At 35.4% G+C, this 17,111-nt stretch overlaps 1 protein-coding gene across 1 annotated transcript in view; it reads left to right on the top strand.

Moving 5' to 3' along the window:
• Window positions 1-16,463, top strand: part of ZNHIT6 (zinc finger HIT-type containing 6) — a 60,783-nt gene extending 44,320 nt beyond the window's left edge. The window contains exons 9-10 of the mRNA XM_036256046.1: window positions 11,504-11,628; window positions 15,908-16,463. Coding sequence (XP_036111939.1) covers window positions 11,504-11,628; window positions 15,908-15,948 — 166 coding nt within the window. The 3' untranslated portion in view covers window positions 15,949-16,463. The remainder of the gene's footprint in view (window positions 1-11,503; window positions 11,629-15,907) is intronic.
• Window positions 16,464-17,111: the final 648 nt, after the last annotated feature.

The following is a 17,111-nucleotide window of genomic DNA, read 5'->3' on the forward strand; positions in this document are numbered from 1 at the left end:
CAGATAGAGCAGGAAGGAGAGAGGAAGAGAGAAAGAGAAACATCGATGCGAGAGAGACACATTGAGTGGTTGCCACCCGCACGACCCCAACTGAGGTCAGGGACGAACCACAACTGAGATACAAGCCCTTAGCGGTAACCAAACCCAGGACTCTCTGGTCCACAGGCGACATTCTAACCACTGAGCCAAACTGTGCAGGGCCCTCATTAACTCTTAAGCTCAACATATATAGATCTCATCACACCACATCCATTTCTGTGTGTGTGTGTTTTATTTTGTTTTAAATGAGGATTAAATGGGCTTTTTATGTTTCTGGCATCAAGTGAACAGTCAACAAATGTTGATTCTCATTGCTTGTTGTCGGCATTTTCATTCTTGTAGTAAGTGAGGCATAAGAGCTTAGAACCATTTTTCACTTTTTCTTTACCACCTTGCCTTACATGGCTCACCTCCTAATGAGTTTTCTGTAGGTTCTCTCCATTCTTCTGACTAGACATTGTTTATCAATGTCTACAGTGGACTCTGTCCATTCCCCTTAACTGGACGTAATTTTTTTTTTTATCCTTTGAGCCTCAAAAAAATGTTTTATACTGCAATCTTATATTTTATCCATATGACAATAAACTGCTTTTTGAAGACTGACTGCCTTAGGCATCTTCATCTTTGTATTCCTGCTATGCTGAGTTAGTGACTTTCCCATAGTAGGAATGCAGTCTTAATTTTTTAATTAGTGTACTGATTCACTTAAATAAAGTGTGCCTGCTATGGACAGGTGTTGATACCGCTTTAATACTCTAAACACAACTTGGACAGCTTTTTTTGTAAATGGTCAGAGAGGAATTATTTTTGGCTTTGTGGGTCATGCGGTCACAGTTGTCAACTCTGCCATTGTAGCACATAAGCAGCTATAGACAATGCATAAATGAATGGTTACAACTGTGTTCCAGTAAGACTCTATTTACAAAAACCGACAGGGGACTGGATTTGGCCTGCTGACCATAATTTGCCAGTTCCTGCTCTAAAGGATTTTTTTTGTTGGTCATTTATGACTTTATATTATTTAACCAGTTAGGGGCTGCCATTCTCAATATGTAAAGAGAGAGAGACTGAGAGAGATTATAACTACTTAATATACTTTAAAGTCCCTTCAGAAAAAGTAGCACCTGCTCAAAGGACAGGCTTTTTGATATATGAACTTCACCTTAAGTATCAGTAGGTTAAGATTACTCAAGTCGGTACTTATTATTTAGTCAGTTCATATTCACTGAGCCCCTTCCATGTACCAGCACGGTGCTGAGCCCTAAAAGGTGAGCCCTCCAGGAGCTCGCAGTCTATGAAAGGAGATAGATATGCAGCAAGTAGCCTGGCTGGTGTGGCTCAGTGGTTGAGATATGCAGCAAGTGCTACAATAGATATGAATTTAACGTATCAGGCATAACAGGTAACCAGTGGAAGGTGTGGACACTCCAGACTTGTCCTTCTTTGACGGAAGTGCACACCAGTTGACTTCACTCTACTTCAGAAAACTGGCGTGAGTTTAAATTTTAAACCAAAGCCAAATTAAAGTATTATCTAGGCTTTGATATCATGAACATCCCAAAAGACTATTGCTCTTCTTGAGGGTACTACCTGATTGTACTTACACAGATTCTGCTAGTTGCTTCCTACCATGCTAATTGTAGTTAATAATTTTTTCCCTTTTTTTCCCCCCTAAAGCAACCAGCAAAAGTATGAGCTATTTCTCTTGGATGATTTTATTTCCATCAAAGAGGATTTTATTTTTTAAAACCAAGGTTGCTTTACTTTCTTTGGATTTGTAACATGAAATATTTAAAAATAATTTGTAGTGAAGTTAAGATGTAAGATACATTTTCCTGTGCCTTTTTAGAGAAATTAATTTTGCCTGTGTACAGACCTCAAGTGAGATGCATCTGACCTCTTTTTGGCTTTTGCTAATACCCACGCACAAGCAAATACCCGCTTCTACCTTAGCACAGAGCTAACCTCCTGGTTCATGTTATTTGTTCAGCTTCTGACTTTCTAGACTCAAGACACCACCTCTCAGTTGTCGTTGATTCTAAGGGCCTAGTCTGTTGCCTGCCTCACCTCACAGTCCTGACAAATTCCTCTTTGCTTTTTACTCAGCCCATATGCCTACTGGCCAATTATTCTTCCTTACTGTAAGCATCTCCCCAACCGATCGTTTAACTTGTATTCTTTCTCAGAACAGTGCGTCTCAGATTTCAGTACCCATCATAATCATCTAGGACAGTTGTTGAAAATGTAGATTTCTAGCTCACCTTCAGAGGTTCATGTTCAGTCATTCTTACACAGGACCTAGAAAAAATGCTTTATTTATTTATTTATTTATTTATTTATTTATTTATTTATTTATTTTTACAATTCTGCCTCCCAGGGAACCTGATATAAGTTATCCTTGGGACCATACTGAGAAACACTGGCCGGATAGTAAACTCCTTGCGGACATTTTTTGGGTCTCATTCAGTATCTAACAGGTTTCCATGTAATAAGCATTTGGAAGATGTTTATTCAGTTGAGTTGTTGAAGTTATATAAAGAAATATGTCATTTGATATTAGGATAGATTTTTAAAAATCAGATTCTTATATCCTGAAAGATAATAGTCTGCACCCTTTGCCTATTTGAACCAGGAATGGGAAATTAAATCATATTATTTTAGGCCTACAGAAAATGATTGAAAATATACTTCAACAGTATTCTAATAGGAAATTTATAGCATGTAATATGAAAAGGATCTTTTTAAATGTCCTGCCATTAGAAAACTGAAGGTCTTGAAAATTAAGATTATTTTTATAGTACTGGTACAGAATTAAGTATATATCCAAAAACATTAAAGGAATTCCAGAATTTCTGAGAACAATATTAACTATTTTCAGATGAATTTTCTTATGTAAATACTCAAAGATTATTTTTGCCTTTTAGTTAGATCCATTGAAAACAACTGATGAAAGAAGAGTTAGTGAATAATAGCAGTGTGCTTTCTAGATGGGACTACTTAAACTTCATCTTGTTTTTCTTTTGAAATTTGATGCTATTAATAAGTACTGCAGAGATAAATGGGGAAATCACTTAATCTAAAAATCCACAGTAAACAACCTTGCATGGAGTAACAGATGCTATCATTGGTGCTTGCGCATCACATTAGCAGATACATTTCCAATAAAATTTTATTTTAGGAAAACAGTATGGATATTCCTCAAAAAACTTACACTACTGTACAACCCAGTAATTTTATATTTATCCAAATAAAACACTAATTCGAAAAGAGATATGCACCCCTGTGTTTACTGCAACATTATTTATAATAGCTAAGATATGGAAGCAACCTAAATGTTCATTAATAGATGAATGGATAAAGAAGGTATAGTACCTATATAATGGAATATTACTCAGCCACAAAAATGAATGAAGTCTTGCCATTTGTGACAATAGGGTGGACCTAGAGGATATTATGAATAAAATTGGATAGAGAAAGGTGAAGTCTGTATGATTTCACTGATGTGTAAAATCTAAAAAAGAAATGAACAAACAAAACAAAACAGGAACATTCATAAATACAGAGAACAAACTGATGGTTACCCAGGGACAGAGAGGGGAAAGGGGATGAGTAAAAAAGGTGAAGGGGATAAAGAGACATAGACTTCCAGTTAAAAAATAAGTCATAGGTATAGGAAATAGAGTCAGTAGTATTGTAATTCCTTTGTACAGTGACATACAGTTACTAGAGTTACCATGGTAGTCACTTTGTAAGGTATATAAATGTCAAATCATCATGTTGTACCCTTGAAATTAATATAATATTCTATATAAACTACAATTGAAGTTCATTTTTAAAGTTTTACTTTAAATGTAGTGTGTTTGTGTTTTGATCAATTTTATACTAATAGTTAAAATTATTCAATTCAGAAGAAATTTTAACATTGAAAGCTTTAAGGTCATAGGTAATAACATTACATTTTTAGCTTACATACACATTTTTATTACAGAGAAGTATGATTCGGTAATCAGTAAAAGATTTTCAAGCATAAATGTATTATTTAGGATACAATTCTGTGGAGGATTGAAGTAGAAATACAAGTTCAAGGAGAACTGGAAACTTACCAGATTTCTAACTGCTAAGGAAGAGCTTGTTTATGTATTTTTTAAATGGATGATATTGATATCAAATTCACATGGTATTTGGATTCTAATAAATTTACTTAAGGGTGATTTAAGTTTAATTTTAAATCATCAATATTATGTGCCATAAATTATGTTGTTTGCATCTATTTAAATTTGTGAGTAAAGATTTTAAATGAAATTTTAATATCTATTTAAAAATGTACAAAAGTGTCATTGTTTTTCAAAATTATTTTAGGTTATATATAAGCAAAAAATGTAAAAACCTTAGTAAGTTTTTCAGAAACATAAAAAAATGTTTGCTGCAAGGGTGAGTTAAAAATCAAGGTTAAATCTACAGGCTAATAGGTATCTTTAAAGAACACACTAAGTATTAACTAGAAGCTCTTATTGAGTACCTTCCATTTTCTAACATTTTTTATAATTTAACATTATAATTATGTTACATTAAACATTATCAATATGCTGTTATTGCACAGAGAACACTGCCTGCAGCTTTGTAATCACTAAATGGTAGAAACTAGGTCCAGAGCCAGGCCTGCTGCCTCCAAAGCTCAGGGCCGTAAATGGCATAATGCATGTTCTTAGATTATGTGAAACCCAACTCTAGTTCTTTGTAATGCCTTTTAGGGATTGTTGATTATTTTTCTTTTTTTCTTCTTCTGTATTGATTTTTTTTAGAGAGAGAGGAAGAGAGATAGAAACATCGATGAGAGAGAACATCGTTTGGCCAACACCTGCATGCCCCCCACTGAGGATCGGGTCCACAACCTGGGCATGTGCCCTGACCAGGAATCAAACCAGCGACCTCTTGATACATGGGTCGATGCTCGACCACTGAGCCACACTGGCCGGATGTTGATTATTTTTCAAAGTGGGAGTCATGATCAGGATGAGTACATGCTCAAAATGGTATTAAACATTGTTCACATTTTGGATCTAGACTCTAGAACAAAGGAAGCAAGGGATCCTTTGATAACTAGAAAACATTAGAACCAAGCTGAAGAATGTCCACACACATGAAGGAAATATGTAGAGAGGGGTACTAAATATTTGTATCATCTCAGAGATGACATGTCCAGTGATGGAATGGGTTTCATGGGTGGCATTCTGCTTGAATTGGTTTTACAATAAGACTTGTAAACTTAGTTCTAGGGAAACTGCAGCTCAGCTAGTTGGCATATCTGGGTGAATGCAGGACAGTGGCTGTGAACTTGAGAATTTAACATCAAGTTGAGAGTTAAAATATATTTCTCAAGTTTTTAAAGAAAATGCTGCTCTTAAAGTATTTTACATAATTCCCTTAACCAGTAATTGAAATATATATATTTGAAATGAGAGTATCACTAAGTAAATTGTAGGCTTATAATCTGCTAAGGATTTGACTATCACATCCCTTTGGATCTGTTCTTCAGTAAATCTATCCACTCTACTTCCATTGCATAATAATTTGTAACCAACTATATGTACTCTTCAGATGTAATAATGACATGATTACTTGAAATTTCTAGGTGATTCACATATTTCATTTTAGCCAAAGAACATCAGCCTCCTCTCCAACCAGACCTCCCACTGCAGTATTATAAATACCATAACTAGTTTATGTATTCTATGTGTCCACTCTACTCAGTCTTACAGATACCTGGGGAGTGCAAAATTAGGCTTATAGTTGTTCATAAGGAAAATAATACAGTAATTAATATATAATAGTACAAAAATAAACTCACATACTCACAACTGTAAACCTACTTTTGCCCCATACTTGCTTTCTAGAAAACCTTCATCTTTTCAGCTCTAGTGAATACCTAATACATTACCATTGTATTCCCCGTGCTTAGAACAGTGTTTCATCTGTGGTGGATCTCGGGTTGAGTGAGGAATAAGCCAACAAGCACGGTTGAGTAAAGGAACTCAGAAGATCTTTCTAGTCCCAACTCTGCATCTCCATGAGTGACTCTAAGTAAGATACTTAACTTCTCAGAGCTTCGGTGCCCTCACCTAGAAGATAAAGAAAACTAGAGTAGTTCTTGCTGACTCTAAAATAATATAATTCTATGATGTAGTTAGTTAACTTACGAACTATTTGACTAACCTTTAAGCAAAAGCTTCTCTGAGGGACCTAATCATATTTTGAAAGTAACACTTCCTAATAAAGATTAAAGATGTAAGAGTTTGCTCATCAATTTAGCACCAGAGGAGACATGCCTTGTTAACAAGAGTAAGGCTAAAATCCCCTGTGTTGATTAGAAAATCTATGGAGGAAGAGGAATTTTAAGAACCAGTTACATGAGGGGGAGCTAAGGTTAAATGAAGTGCCTATATACTGAGGGCACCGCACGTCAAGTACACTGGGAGGTGGAGACGAAACGAGAGAATGTTTACTGAGTGTCGACTTAGCTTTAGATTTCTATTACGAAACTTTTCCCAATGAAAATGTGGTAGCTGTTTATTTGACACCCCAATAAACTGGTATTTATTTCTGTGAACTACCATTACCTCACAGACTACCTATACATGGTAGGCCCAAATAAATATTTGAGGAATCATTTGATGAATAAATGCCAGGCACTGTGTTTGTAGCATTTTTGCATACATTAATTGAAATGAAGTACATATTACATCTCTACAAGATAGGAATCCGGCTCTGAGAAAATGACCTACCCAAAGAAAACAAATTACAGTTATAGAGCCAGGATTTGTCCTCAGGTCTGCTTGTCGACAACATTTAAGCTTTTTCTGATAACTAGTTTCATCGTAAATCATAAACATAATTCCTGATAAGTATGTCATTTCCCTGCCAGAGGTAGTAAATTACCTTTAGAGTATAAAATCTTATTACTGATACTAGTTTTTAAAATTTGGAGAAATTTTAAATCATACCTTTTTCTTCTGGACAGAAGAATTAAATCTGTCTGCCCCTATACTTAGTTAGGTTTTATATATTTTAGTTTGAGGTTGTGTATCTTTTTTTCTCTTGTTCTGGGTCTTCATTAACAATGTGCTTTCTTCATTTTTGTGTGGATTTTCAAAACCAGTTTGTTCACTTAATTCATTCTCTTTCTACTCTTAAAAAGTTTAGTACTTTTAAGTTTGTGTTATTTTAAAGGAATTTGGTAAGTATGAATCTAAAACTTTTAGTTTATAATTGGTTCAAGAACCTTACAGAATTCACTTATGCCAGGATGAACCATACTTTTAAAACCTTTAGTTCCCAGATAACAGTAATCTGATGTCTATTAGGGTTAAGTTTTTTAAACAGAAGCCAAAGATTCAACTTTGTACATTTATAATCCATTAGTTGCACTTTTAACCCAGAAACCTAGATTGAGAAATAAATACAACTATTAAGGATGTGGGGTAAGTGCTACCTTTGACAATTATATATCAAACTTGTAGAATTTTAGAGCTGGAGGGATCTTGGTGTTCACCTCATTTAGTGACCTTATTTTATGGTGGAAAACAATCTGTAACCTAAGGTACTGCTGGTATGTTGTTAAAGTTGGAGAATATTCAGATTTAGTTTCAGTAGTTTTAGGGAATCAAAGGGGAAATGATCTCTAGGGGGTGTCAGTGAGCAGATGGAAAATAAAGTGGCTTGTGACTCCTTTTTTTCCTTTTAATTCTGTCCCCTTTTGAGTCATGAGAAGTTGTGTTAAAAATCCTAATTTGCTAATAAAGTGCAGAGAAAGAACTTCGGGAACGTGGCCAGTTTCTTTGAAAGTTAGTAACAGAGCCAAGATTAAAAGCATACCCTTAAATATCGAGACAGCTTATATATATACAATGTCAATCACTGTAACACCTGTTTAGCCTACTGAACCATGCTGCCCTTCTCATGCCCCTGTGAAGCTGTCTGGAGTAGGGTCAGCGAGCGAGCCTGTGAAGGAAAGCAAGTGAAATAACAAGAGGAAATGTCGGAGAGGGTCCCTGAGGGTAAAAGAAAAGACAAATGTTGGTATCTTAATTCTTCCAAACCTAAGTAGTTTGTCTTATGGTAGCAGAGTCATTTTATTAATGAGAACACCAGAGTTTTGAGAATTTCTAAAAGATAATAGCTGTCTCTTAGGATTCAGAGACTTAATGGCTTGCAAAGAAGCTTAAGCCTAATGTTTTAGGCAGTGCCAAGCTGGACTGTACAATTTGTCTCAAGATAATGGAAACAAACATTCACAGTGTTTTTAGTCTGTTGGAAGTAAACACGATATAAAGTAATGGTTTGAAGGTTGTACTGGAAGTTGAAAGGCTACATTTAAAGTGTAAAATGTATAAAATAGCAAATATGTATTTCAGTGCTTATATAATAAGTGCCATTCTTTGTTGCTAAAGAAGTTCAGTGACTTTTCCCAACGTTTCTGTAAGCATGTGTTGTTACTTTTGGTAAATACAAATGTAAAACAGTGTTCATGGCTTAAGTCAGCGATTTTCAACATTTTTCACCTCATGGCACACCTAAACTAATTACTAAAATTCTGCAGCACACCAAAAAATACATTATTTTTGCCATTCTGACAAAAAAAATAGGTATAATTTTGATTCATTCACACTGATGGCTGCTGTTGTGTTAGTTATTGTAATTTTTACTGAATTTATTGGGGTGACATTGGTTATTAAAATTATATGGGTCTCAGGATTACAATTTTATAATACATCATCTGTATATTGTGTGTCCACCACCCCAAGTCAAGTCTCCTTCCATTACCACTTATACGCCCTTTACCCTCTCCTACCTCCCCCCACCCCCTTTCCCTCTGGTAATCACCATACTGTTGTCATTTTTTTATTTGACAGTCTAAGGGTAAAGAGGTCAGTGCCCCTGACTAAATGGTCAGATATTGCATATTTCAGAAGTTCTTGCAGCACACCAGTTGAAAATCACTGTGGTAGACTAAGAATAACCATAGTAGTAGAAAAATCAAAGAAACTCTTAATTTCAGCTAAAAGATGATCTAGTCAAGTCTGACCTCTTCAGTTAACAGAACAGAAAGCTGAGGTCTAGAAACTTACTGACACACTCAATAGCAATACTGTGGTAATTAGAAGTTTGCAACATTTTAGAGTAAATACTAAATAAAATTAATTGGTTCTAGTTGAAACCACACAACTTACTAGATTTTCATTCATTTGAATAAAATATTTTAAAAATAATTCATTGTAAGTTATTGTAAATATCTGCATCCCTAAATGCTTTGTGTAGTGCCTTGTTGGCACATAAAATAGGGACCAAATTTTTAAAAATATCAAGTGTAATCATTATAGTTTTAAGATTGAAATAATATATAACTTATTACATGGTGATTTTTTTAAGTATCTCTAAATACTCCTGTACTGGGACATAGTTTATACTGTATCAGCAATAATATTAGGTTCAGGTTACTGTGTGGCTTTTGAAGAATTCCTTTTCTTTTTAAATTGCTCCAGCTTTGGAAATCTGTAGAACCCTAGTGAATATTTAACATTGTAAAAAGAAATAAAACACCTAAAACATTAAGTATACACTGAAAATGATTTACCAAAAATTGATGTAAGTAGAAAACATTCCCTTATTTGGGAAATTTCTCTTAATAGAAGGCCTATGATTCAGTTAAATGTACAGAAGATAAGTTACTGCAAATGTTCATAGGATACTGCTTGAGAATTTGTCTTGTTTTCTCCTAAGAAAAAATTATATCAATTTTATATTTAAGTTCTTGTTGTATTGTGATGTCTAATTCAGTCTTTTTTTTTTTCCTTTGTATAATTACTGCTAACTTTTAAATACTGCTTGTTGCAAAGGGAAAGGATGTTTAAAAGATGTGAACCATTTAATTTTTGAATGCTGGAACCACTGTTAAAGTTGTAAGCACATCCGTATTATATTACACAGGAAAAAAAATGTATGTGTTCTGTGGCCTATGGGCACTAGGGTGGCTGAGTATTTTGCATTTCATGTTCTTTTCAACATAATAAATATTTAGTGATTCTAAAATAAAGAATTTAATTCCAGGAGAGAGGTGTGTGGTCAGGCAAACATAAGTAAGGTTTTGCCTTTACATTTGTTCTCTCACTTGTCACCTACTTCTTAAAAAGAAATCAGTTTTTTACAGTGGGTTTGCCTTTGCATTTTAAGTACTTCTGTCTTCCCTTAATTGACAACTATGACATGGGACAAGCTTAGAACACAAAGAAGTCACTACACCAGGAGTTCTTAGTAAGTGTGCTACACATCTCAGTCAGCTGCAAGTTTTGGAATAAGTAATTTTTTACTAATTAAGAAATTCCAAAGTTTGTGAAGTATTTACTATTAGAGCAAAATTACAGCAGATTCAAGTGTATCCCATGATAACCTTACTCTTGATCGTTTGTATTCCAGTGTGCTTTCTTGAGCGGGAGGGAAAAGGATGGAGTCAGGCTGTCAGTCTGGATATCCCTTGGGTTATATGTTGTGCACGTAAATATCATCTGTCATTGGTGGAGATAGAAAAGAAAAGCTAGAGAACGTCTGTGCTGCATTGGTGGACATGTTCTCTACTGCTTCCGCTTTTACATGCGTGAGGTTCACTGCCAACACATTCCCATATGCAACTTGAGTAAGCTAGCTGAAATTCCACCCCTTTCTCTCCTATTCCAGCATATAGGCAAGCGGAAATGTTAGGGAAATGCATCTTTAATCAACTCAAGTTGTTTTAACTAATGACATGGTAATTTCATACAAGCATCTAATTACCTGTGACATTTGACAGCTATATCATGTATGATCCCATGACTAATAAACTCCTTATTTCTTAAATTTTGTGGTTTTGCCTCATTCAAAAATCCAAACCTGGTTTTGTAAATTTTTTAAATGAAGGAAGGCCGTATTTAATAGTATGGCAATATAAATTTCTGGAAACTAATTAGAATGAACTTTTTTACAAAAGTATTTTGTAGCCGTTATTTTACTGACATATATTGCTAGAAATTATTTATCATGGGATAGTGTTTGCTTATATTTTAAAGCTCAAACTAAGTATATTTTAGGAATTTGAATTTTTAGATAGTCCTTGTTTTATCCAAGAAAATGTTATGATAAATTAAAGATAGATATTATATAAAAGTTAATATTTATTCCTTACTGATATGTAAATGAATAATTTATTCTAGAGCTTTCCTCATGTCAAATTTTATTTGATATGCTTTTGATTTAGTTTTAGAACCTCACTAATAACTTTTTGAAGTATTAAACTTCCTATATTATAAGGAAATAACTACTGAATTAATGTTATTGCTACTTAAAAATTTCTTGATGTAAGGGACTCTGATATATTTTATTTATGAGTACTTTTTAATATTAAGAGCATTTTCTTATTTTGCTTTTTTATTATAAGATATTATGAACTGGATCCTCACAAAAGTCTTCTTGACAATTTGAGGAACAAAGTGATCATTGAGTACCCAACATTACATGTGGTACTAAAAGAATCCAATAAAGACATGAAAGTTCTTCACCAAGGTAAGTGTGAATTTGTTCCTGTAATGTTCAGACTAGCTCTAATGAAACAAGCAATTAAGGCTATCTGTATTTATGTATGTGTTTTCCCACTAGATTTGCACACACAACTGAATATATACTACAGTTAGTGCTGTAAACAAATGAATGAGCTGCTGCTTCTGTCTGGTTGGAGAGAATGTGCACTTATACTAGCAATTTAAAATGAATGAGTCAGTTTAAATGTCTGGCTATAAAAGGATACTTCCTGCCTTGTATGTTTTTGTCTTCTTTTAAGCTAATAGTCTATAAGTAACAGTCTGTCATGATCAGATAAATGTACTCCCTAGTTAAAACCTTTTTCTAAAATGAGGGGTTGCAAAAACATTTTTAGTATCCTACCAATAGAAAGAAAAATGTTGCAAGGAACATTATGTTTCAGATTTGTACTGCATTTAGATTACGTCCCATAAGGGTCAAGTTCCACTGCCTTAACCCTTCATATCCTTTTATTTTTAAAGCCACTGTTTTTATTTTCTTTGATTTTGTTTCATTGACTATAATCTTTGGCATTTTAGTGGTTCTTACTTTTCCCTCTGTGGTGAGCAGTGGAGTTGGGAGGAAGTATTAGAACTGGAAGTGGTATATGTAAAAGTTTAGTGTATAAAATGACTTATCCATATTTGCAAATACTGGTTGAAGTAAGTTAATTGTACCCTGGCTGATTTGGCTCAGTGGTTACAATGTTCGCCTGTGGACCAGAGGGTTGTGGGTTCGAATCCCAGTCAAGGGCAGGAAGCAACCAATCCATGTCTCTCTCACATCCATGTTTCTCTCTCTCTCTCTCTCTCTCTCCCTCTTTCCTTCCCTTCCACTCTAAAAAAAAAATCAATGAAAAAATATACTTGAGTGAGGATTAACAAAAAAGAATAATAATAATAATAATAAAGTAAGTTTAACTGTGTTTCTAAATGCAGATTCGAGAGGATGAATAAAATCCAGAAATTACTTAAGTTACTTACCTTAACTCAAAATCATTCAATACCACTTTCAGCTAAGAATTATAGGTAAGAGCCAAATTTCATTGTAACAAACTCCAGAGTACCAAAAAATCCTTGGATTGGATTGAACTCTATTTTTTAAGATAATATTATTTGATATATATGGTTTATTGTTGTGCCAGCGTTATAGACTGTAATAGGCAGTAACCGCTATTGTAAGGTATTCTCTGTATATGTATATAATAGCTTTTTTTCTTGGCAGAAGTTAACAGAAAATTTTTTTCCCAAGTGGCCAAAATTTTGTCAGTGCCACAGTTTGAAACTAGATTTTTAATTAGCAGACTTGAGGTTTCTGATAATCAATTATGGATTTCTAAATCTTAAGGTTAATTCTTGACTTTATATCTTTTATAGTTTGAGAATATCCTATTTTTTCTCAAATTAAATTAGAAATTTTAGTTTTAAATGACCATTTCACTTTTTCTTTTTTTTAAAGCTGTATAAAACCTTACTTTTTCCTTCCTATAATTCACATAGCTCTCTCTAACTGTTGGTTTCGGGGAAGGTTGTTCAGCGGTGTGGGTTCCTAGCCAGGGCAAACATGGTCTGTGTAAATAAACATGCACACACCGCTCCCCTTCCACCTTGTTTAGGAACGCACATGGAAGGCAGGCTTCCTGGAGCCAAGCAGAAAGAAAAGGCTGCTTTTGTGGTGCGCTTGGAACCTTCCTAAGTAAGATGTGCTGTTTCTTGTTAGGTGCAGGGTGTTTAACTATCTGCAGGAAGCAGGGGCTCGTGCTCTCAGTGCAGAGGGTCGGTTAGAGCTGCTGTGGCGAAGAGCTGAAGGGGTCTCACAGGCTTTGAGGGGCCGTCGCCGAGCTGTCAACCTCACGCGGCACACACTTTAAACAACAGTGCCATCTTCCTCCGTATGCTTGTCTTTGTGTGAGCACTTCAAGGGCTCTGCTTTTCTGTACCTTCTCAAACCACTGGACGTTCTGCAGGGTGGTCCCTTAATGCAGAAGAAGGGTTATATAAGAATAGGGCATTTTCTTTGGAAAGCCTTGACATTCTTTCTCTCTCCAGAGCCAAAAAGCTGGATTTTAATCTTGAGTTCGTAGCACAAGGTGTCTCTCTTCTAGTTTTGGGAAAATGTGTTTCTAGGCTGGGATTCAGTCTGTTTCCACAGTTGATGGTTGTTACAATGTTTGTTATTGTAGATTGCCGTAATTTACTTTTTCCAAACTCTGCCAATATTGATGGGCAGTTGGCAGGTTTTGTTTGTTTGTTTGCTTTTTGCTTTTTAAGGAATGAAAAAAGTTGACCGTAGAAGGTTAAGCAGTTAAGTAAGCCCACTAGATTGGAGATACAGAGTACTAATCACCCATTTGCATAGATCCAGAGCAGAGTGATCAGAATAGTGTTACTTGCTTCACAGGTCTTTGTTTGCCAAAATTAACTAGTAGATCAAATGACTTGATGAAAGCTTGCTTCATTTCAGTCTAAGGGAAAAGAATGGAGCTCTATTAAAAGAAGGAAACTGGGCAACTTCAGTAAGCAAAGGAAGGTGAAAGTCGTCCACAAACTGCAATGCCAGAGAGTACAAAGTCCCATTAATTAAAAATACCAGCAGAATGTATTTCCCTGTTGTTCTAAGATAACTCAAAGTTAGAAAAGGCCTCTACCTTTGAGAAGGAATCCAACCCAAAATTGATTACTTGAATTTGTGAAAATACCTAGCAAAACAGTTCCCCATACATCAGTCTCTGTTGGGCCAATGAATCTTTTCATCCATTCTCCTCCCCTCTCTTTTCCCCTCTTCCCTCCTTACCCATCTTTTTACCTTTCTTTCTCCTTCAAGGTGTGTGTGATGTAATGGGTGGGAGTATGGGGTGGATCTCAGGCACAGGAACACACATGTAAACTTGATAGTGCATTGGGTGCTGTAATAGAATTTGCATCAAGTGCAGAGAAGTCAGAAGAGAAAACAACTAACTTGTAATAACATGGAGACACTTGAAGGACTCTGCTAGAGTTTATGAAATTCCCAAGAATGGAGACATACCTCGGATGAAAGCTGTGTCAGGGTCTTATTCATAAAAAGAACTCAACAAACACCAGTTTGATTTCTGGTACAATCTTAAATGTAGGTACTATCAGCAAACCCCAAAGAACTTGGCAGTTGGAATATGAGGCAAATCAAGTTTATGATTCTAGCAACAACTCTTAATAGCTTTGGGCCCTTGAACATTCACTGTGCCTCTCTGAACTTTATTTTTCTTATCTACACATGAAGATAAATGGCTATAAGCCTCAAGCAAAATAACCTGTATTTTAACCTTAATTTTCATAGTGTTTTATACATTATTTCCTTTTAGCTACACCACACAATGAAATAAATAGAGCGGTCACTCTGGTTCCTGTTTTGCAGATTAACAAACTAAACTAGCCTGGCCGGTGTGGCTCAGTGGATTGAACGTCATCCCATGGACTGAGAGGTCCCGGTTTGATTCCTGGTCAGGGTACATGCCTAGGTTGCAGGCTCGATCGCTAGTTGGGGACGTGCAGAAGGCAATCAGTGTATCTTTCTCACGTCCATGTTTCTATCTCTCTCTCCCTTCCTCTCTCTAAAAAATTAATAAAATCATATTTTTAAAAATCTAAACTAAAAGATAGAATAACACATTTATGTTGACTCAGCAAACATGCTACACCAGGGGGATAGATATAGGGAGGAAAGGTACAGTCTCTACCCCCAAGGAACTCTCGGTGTAGTGAGGAATCATAGACTTGCTTACTGTAGTTAAGGCATCTCCTTTAAAGGAACTCTATTTCTTTGAAAGGAAGGAGATGGCGATTAGCTAGTCTTCTGTCAGCCCACATTCACTCAGCATATACCGACCCTCAGTTTTAAGTTAAAAAGAAAAATCATGGAAAAATTTATTCCAACCACACTTGGCTAGCCTATGTGATAATAGCGATCTGTTCAGTGGTGCGAGTGTGGGATCATAACCACACTGTGATGGTACCATTCCCAAGTCTTCCACAGTCAGGAAGGATGTTACCTCACAGAATGTAATTGCTACTCTCAGACATCATTTCTCTATTTACTGCGGCCAGAATTGTATATCCCAGCTGCATGGGACATGACGTGGTTTGTCTGTCCCTGTGAGCAGTGTTGCTGGTAAGCATCAGAAGGGAAGAGAGAAGAGGAAAAAACAACAGGCTAAACAGAAACAGTAAAAACACTTGACTGTATGTTTTTTGGTTTTTGTTTGTTTGTTTGTTTGTTTGTTTTTCAGTGAAAGGCGAATCTACCAAGAACATTGGCAGTGAAAATTGAGCACTTCTGGAGGAAGGAAATTCCCAGGTTGCAGAAGACTGTGCATTGACTAGCTGTTGGGTGATTGGGGTGTTGTTAGTGGATGGGTTCAATTTCTTGTTTTTCTGAAAAGTAATTAAACAATCTAAATTTTTTTAAAGATGTGCTTTCTAGACTCTTGAATTGACATACAAGGCCCTTATTCCTATTAACAACGCCTCCTTTGCACCTGATTGGCATACTGCTTATTTTAATTAGATGCTGACTTTTAGTGGCTAAATTGCATAGGCTGAAAACTTTCCCATTTTGATGCAAGACCAAACCCAAAGATCACCTGAGTCAGCCCCTGCGTTGTCAGAAGGCCCTGCGACACAGCAGCTAGCCATCCTGAGTAACTTACCCTCTTGAGGTGAGTAAATGGTTCTTTTATACTTGGGTAGTGCCAGGATGATGTCCTGTGTAAAGGCTGAATAAATACATTTAGCCACTGTTTCTTATATTCGGTTCAGAAAATCAGCGGCTCCGCATTTTGTTGTTTGACCCATCAGTGTTCACAGATATGACTGCACTTGTTCACACAGTGAGCTGTGTCTTACTATGAATTCTGTGCCTTTTATCCCATTTTCACTCCACTCTTGTCATTGCCACACAGGGGTGTTGTCGTGTTTTATGCTGTGTTTTGAAACATCTAGCAATAACTAAAAGAAAAACACTTGGAACTCTTTAGTGTTGTTGGAATGTATTGTGTATTTATGATATACCTGGCTTAATTTATACCTTATGGCAGCTCTGTGTGCATTATGATCTCACAGATCTCACATATTAAAATTAAATGTTCCTAGTTTTATTGGAATTTATACAGTTATGAAATTGCAACATGACTATAAAAGAGTAAAAGATTATTACATCTGTGTTGCATCTGTGTACTTAATGGTTAAGAAAACAAAGATAAAATTTGACATTCGTGAAATTCTTTTCTAATTTATAACTAGAATAAGTTGTAGACCAAAAAGAAACCAAAGCCATTAATTAAAGAGACTTGGAAAGATTAGAAATATGAAAAAAATAAAAATACTGACAAGTTGAACACAAATATATATAATTTGGGGTAGAAACTGGAAAAGATAATCCAAAGACAGTAATTCCACAAATACCCTTGGTATAAAAGTAATAGTAGGAATGGG

The sequence above is a fragment of the Molossus molossus genome, unplaced genomic scaffold, assembly GCF_014108415.1.
Source record: "Molossus molossus isolate mMolMol1 unplaced genomic scaffold, mMolMol1.p scaffold_m16_p_12, whole genome shotgun sequence".
In the NCBI taxonomy this organism is placed as follows: domain Eukaryota; kingdom Metazoa; phylum Chordata; class Mammalia; order Chiroptera; family Molossidae; genus Molossus; species Molossus molossus.